Source organism: Colobus angolensis, unplaced genomic scaffold, assembly GCF_000951035.1.
Source record: "Colobus angolensis palliatus isolate OR3802 unplaced genomic scaffold, Cang.pa_1.0 Scaffold250, whole genome shotgun sequence".
NCBI lineage: Eukaryota > Metazoa > Chordata > Mammalia > Primates > Cercopithecidae > Colobus > Colobus angolensis.
Genome location: NW_012115711.1, coordinates 1293678 through 1297843, shown reverse-complemented (window position 1 = coordinate 1297843; position 4166 = coordinate 1293678). Strand labels below are relative to the sequence as shown.

The following is a 4166-nucleotide window of genomic DNA, read 5'->3' as shown; positions in this document are numbered from 1 at the left end:
CCATGTTGATCGGGCTGGTCTCAAACTCCCAACCTCAGGTGATCCAACTGCCTCAGCCTCCCAAAGTGCTGTGATTACAGGTGTGAGCCACCATGCCCAACCAATGCCAGTTTCAAAAGGTCGTATACTGTATAATTCCACTTATATGATGTCCTCAAAATGAAAAAATTGTAGATGGACAATAGATTAGTGGTTTCCGTAAGTTAGGGATGGTGCTGGAAGTCATTGTTTGTGACTATAAAGGGTTGGCACAATGAAAATCTTCGTGGTTATGGGTTTGTTCTGTATCTTGATTGCAGTGGTGGTTACACAAATCCGTACAACATAGAACTACACACTTACATTGTACCAATGTCACTTTCCTGGCTTTGACGTTGTATTATAATTATTTAAGAGATAACACCATTGGAGAAACTGGGTGAAGGGTACACAGGACCTCTCTCTACTATCTTGCAACTTCCTGTGAATCTATAATTATTTCAAACTAAAAAATTTGTTTAAATAAGAACATTCTAGTGGTTGTGGAGCACGGGTGTGAGGCAGACCAAACAGGATAAAGGTAGAAACAGTCTTGAAACTCTTGTCAGGTCAAAGATAATATTTGAACCACTGCTGTGAAAGAGAAAACAGGACAGATAGAAGGGATTATAAGGAGGTAGAGTCAGCAAGACTTTGTTAATCACCGGATGTGTAGGACATGGAAAAGAGACAAGGCTTTGGAATGATTTCCAAGTCTCTTGCTTGGGTGACTGAATAGATGCTTGACATCTCAAATAGAATAGGGAGGCCATAGCTGAGGAATCTGAGGTGGAGTAGAAATATATAGAAGCCACGTTTTCCTGCTCCGTTATGCCTTTGTAAATCTTTTTTTTTTTTTCTTTTGAGATGGAGTTTCGCTCTTGTTGCCCAGGCTGGAGTGCAATGGCACAATCTCAGCTCACCGCACTCTCCGCCTCCCGAGTTCAAGTGGTTCTCCTGCCTCAGCCTCCCGAGTAGCTGGGATTACAGGCATGCGCCACCATGCCCAGCTAACTTTGTATTTTTAGTAGAGACGGGGTTTCTCCATGTTGGTCAGGCTGGTCTCGAACTCCTGACCCCTGAGGTGATCCGCCCACCTCAGCCTCCCAAAGTGCTGGGATTACAGCCGTGAGCCACTGCGCCCAGCCTGCCTTTGTAAATCTAAAAGATGTTGATTTTTTTGAGAATTTTGTGAAATATCTTAATGTCTTTTGGGGTATCTCATTGTGTATTATAAAGCCAGTTATTTAAATAATTCTTCCTTGTGCTTCTTTCCTTGCCTAGCCTCGTGCATCTACTGAAAAAATAAGATTCAGAGTAACTAAGAAATGTGTGACATTGGACCTTGTTTTATTTCTCCAAGTTACTTTTTTTTTTTTTTTTCAGACAAAGTCTCGCTCTGTCGCCCAGGCTGCAGTGTGGTGACTTGATCTTGGCTTACTGCAATCTCCGCCTCCCAGGTTCAAGCGATTCTCCTGCCTCTGCCTCCAGAGTAGCTGGGATTACAGGCACCCGCCACTATGCCTGGCTAATTTTGTTTTTTGTTTTTTTTGTTTTGTTTTGTTTTTGTAGAGACCAGGTTTCACCATATTGGCCAGGCTGGTCTTGAACTCCTGACCTCAAGTGATCTGCCCACCTCGGCCTCGCAAAATGCTGGGATTATAGGCATGAGCCACCATGCCTGGCCTTCTTTTCTTTTGTTTTCTTTTCTTTTCTTTCTTTTATTTTCTTTTATTTTCTTTTTTATTTTTAGAGACGGAATTTCACTCTGTCACCCAGGCTGGAGTGCAGTGGGAAGATCATAGCTCACTGCTGCCTCAAACTCCTAGGCTCAAGGGATACTCCTGCCTCAGCCTCCCAAGTAGCTGGAACTACAGGCACGTGCCACCACACCCAGCTAATTTTTAAACTTTCTGTGGAGGTGGGATCTCTCCATCTTGCCCAGGCTGGTCTTATATTCCTGGGCTTAAGCGATCCTCCTGCCTCAGCCTCCCAAATTGCTGGGATTAAACGTGTAAACCACCACCCCGGCCCCTTGATTTCTTTATCTGCAAAATGAGCATTTTGTTTTGTGATAATGTATCATAATAGTTCTCACTCAGGGCCGGGCGCGGTGGCTCAAGCCTGTAATCCCAGCACTTTGGGAGGCCGAGACGGGTGGATCACGAGGTCAGGAGATCGAGACCATCCTGAGCTACACGGTGAAACCCCGTCTCTACTAAAAAATACAAAAACTAGCCGGGCGAGATGGCGGGCGCCTGTAGTCCCAGCTACTCGGGAGGCTGAGGCAGGAGAATGGCGTAAACCCGGGAGGCGGAGCTTGCAGTGAGCCGAGATCACGCCACTGCACTCCAGCCTGGGCGACAGAGCTAGACTCCGTCTCCAAAAAAAAAAAAAAAAAATAGTTCTCACTCAGGATTTTTGTGAGGAGTAAATGAGATAATATATATAAAGTACTTGCATATCAAGCACTTAATAAACACATACTATTCCTGCTGCTAAAAATAAAAATTATTGTGACAGAAAATTAAGAGTTGAAATGCGATGGAGCCTGTCAATGTCCTGTGGCTAGCTGTAGAAATGCTAAGAGATTCTCTAGAGCCTCTTTTTCCTCAATTTCTGTTTTCCAGTTCCTTCAGTGATCCTTAAAGAGTGGTCTGCCTATAAAGGGAAGTCACCTCAAACCCCTGAGCTGGTGTCTGCACTGACATTTCGGGAATGGACTTGCCCAAACCTCAAGAAGCTCTGGCTAGGCAAAGCAGTTGAAGACAAGAACAGAAGGATGCGGGCCTTCCTGGCCTGTATGAAGTCAGACACTCCCAGTATGCTCAATCCAGCTAATGTCCCCACCCATCTGCTGCTCATGTGTTGTGTACTCCGGTAAGCTACCTGATAGGCAGGCGGCCAGTTCTTTCTCTTTTACTTTTTAAATACTTCCTTTAAGCACCTCCTTTTATGGTATTTCAAGGTGAGGAAATTTTTATTTTGTGTTTGGCTTATGCTCCAGAAACACCGAAAATGATTGTTCAGACAGCCTCCTCAGTTTATGATCCTTGGTCATATCAGTCCATGCATGATTCCTCTTTTATATTTGATTTTAGTTTAGTTTTTTTCTTGTTCGGTCCTCGTCCCTGATCCAATTTCCTTCTTTTATTCACCCATAGTCATCTACTCTTGGGTATTTGATGTGTGTCCTTCCAAGCCATCTTCCATATATTTATTTAGACATACATATATTCATGCACAGTCTATAGTATTTTCTATGGGTAAAATTTTTTCCTTTTATGGCATGAATGGTATTGTGCTGTACATCTCATTGTTTCTTTTTTTTTCCCTTTTTTTTTGAGACGGAGTTTCACTCTTGTTACCCAGGCTGGAGTGCAATGGCACAATCTTCGCTCACTGCAACCTCCACCTCCTGGGTTCAAGTGATTCTCCTGCCTCAGCCTCCCAAGTAGCTGGAATTGCAGGCATGTGCCACCATGCCTGGCTAATTTTGTATTTTTAGTAGAGATGAGGTTTCACCATGTTGGCCAGGCTGATATCGAACTCCTGACCTCAGGTGATCCGTCCACCTTGGCCTCCCAAAGTGCTGGGATTACAGGCATGAGACACCCCACCCAGCCTGTTTCTTTTTTTCACTCAATATTATTTTTGAGGTCTGTCCATATGCATATATTAATAATTCCTCTTCACTGTTGGGTTGTGTTCTATCAAATACTAATATCACAGCTTTTTATTTATTGATAGATAATTGTTTCCAGTTCTTTGATTATTATTACAAATAGTGCTGCAAGGGATTTCCTCATAGATGTCTATGCCTCTTTGTATTCCTGAGTCAGTTTAAAGGATATACTGAGAAGTAGAATTTCTGGATCCTGTAAAATATGTATGTAGCTTTTTCACTAATACTGCCAAATTGCTCTAGATTATAGCTGCACCAATTTATATTCCTGTGAACAATACGTGTTTCATTTCCTCATATTATTGCCAGTACTAATATCATAAAACTTCTTAATTTTTGCCAATCCAGTATTTTCAAGTAGTATCTTTAATTTTAATTTGTATTTGACTACAGAGGAGGTTGATCTTCTGTTTTTTTTTGTTTTTTTTTTTTTGAGACGGAGTCTCGCTGTCACCCAGGCTGG

At 42.6% G+C, this 4166-nt stretch overlaps 1 protein-coding gene across 1 annotated transcript in view; it reads left to right on the top strand.

Annotated features, from left to right (window-relative positions):
* Positions 1–4166, top strand: part of FAM120C (family with sequence similarity 120C) — a gene marked incomplete at its 5' end in the record, with an annotated part of 150175 nt that overhangs the window by 85019 nt on the left and 60990 nt on the right. Inside the window, one exon of the mRNA XM_011946593.1 lies at positions 2649–2898. Coding sequence (XP_011801983.1) covers positions 2649–2898 — 250 coding nt within the window. The remainder of the gene's footprint in view (positions 1–2648; positions 2899–4166) is intronic.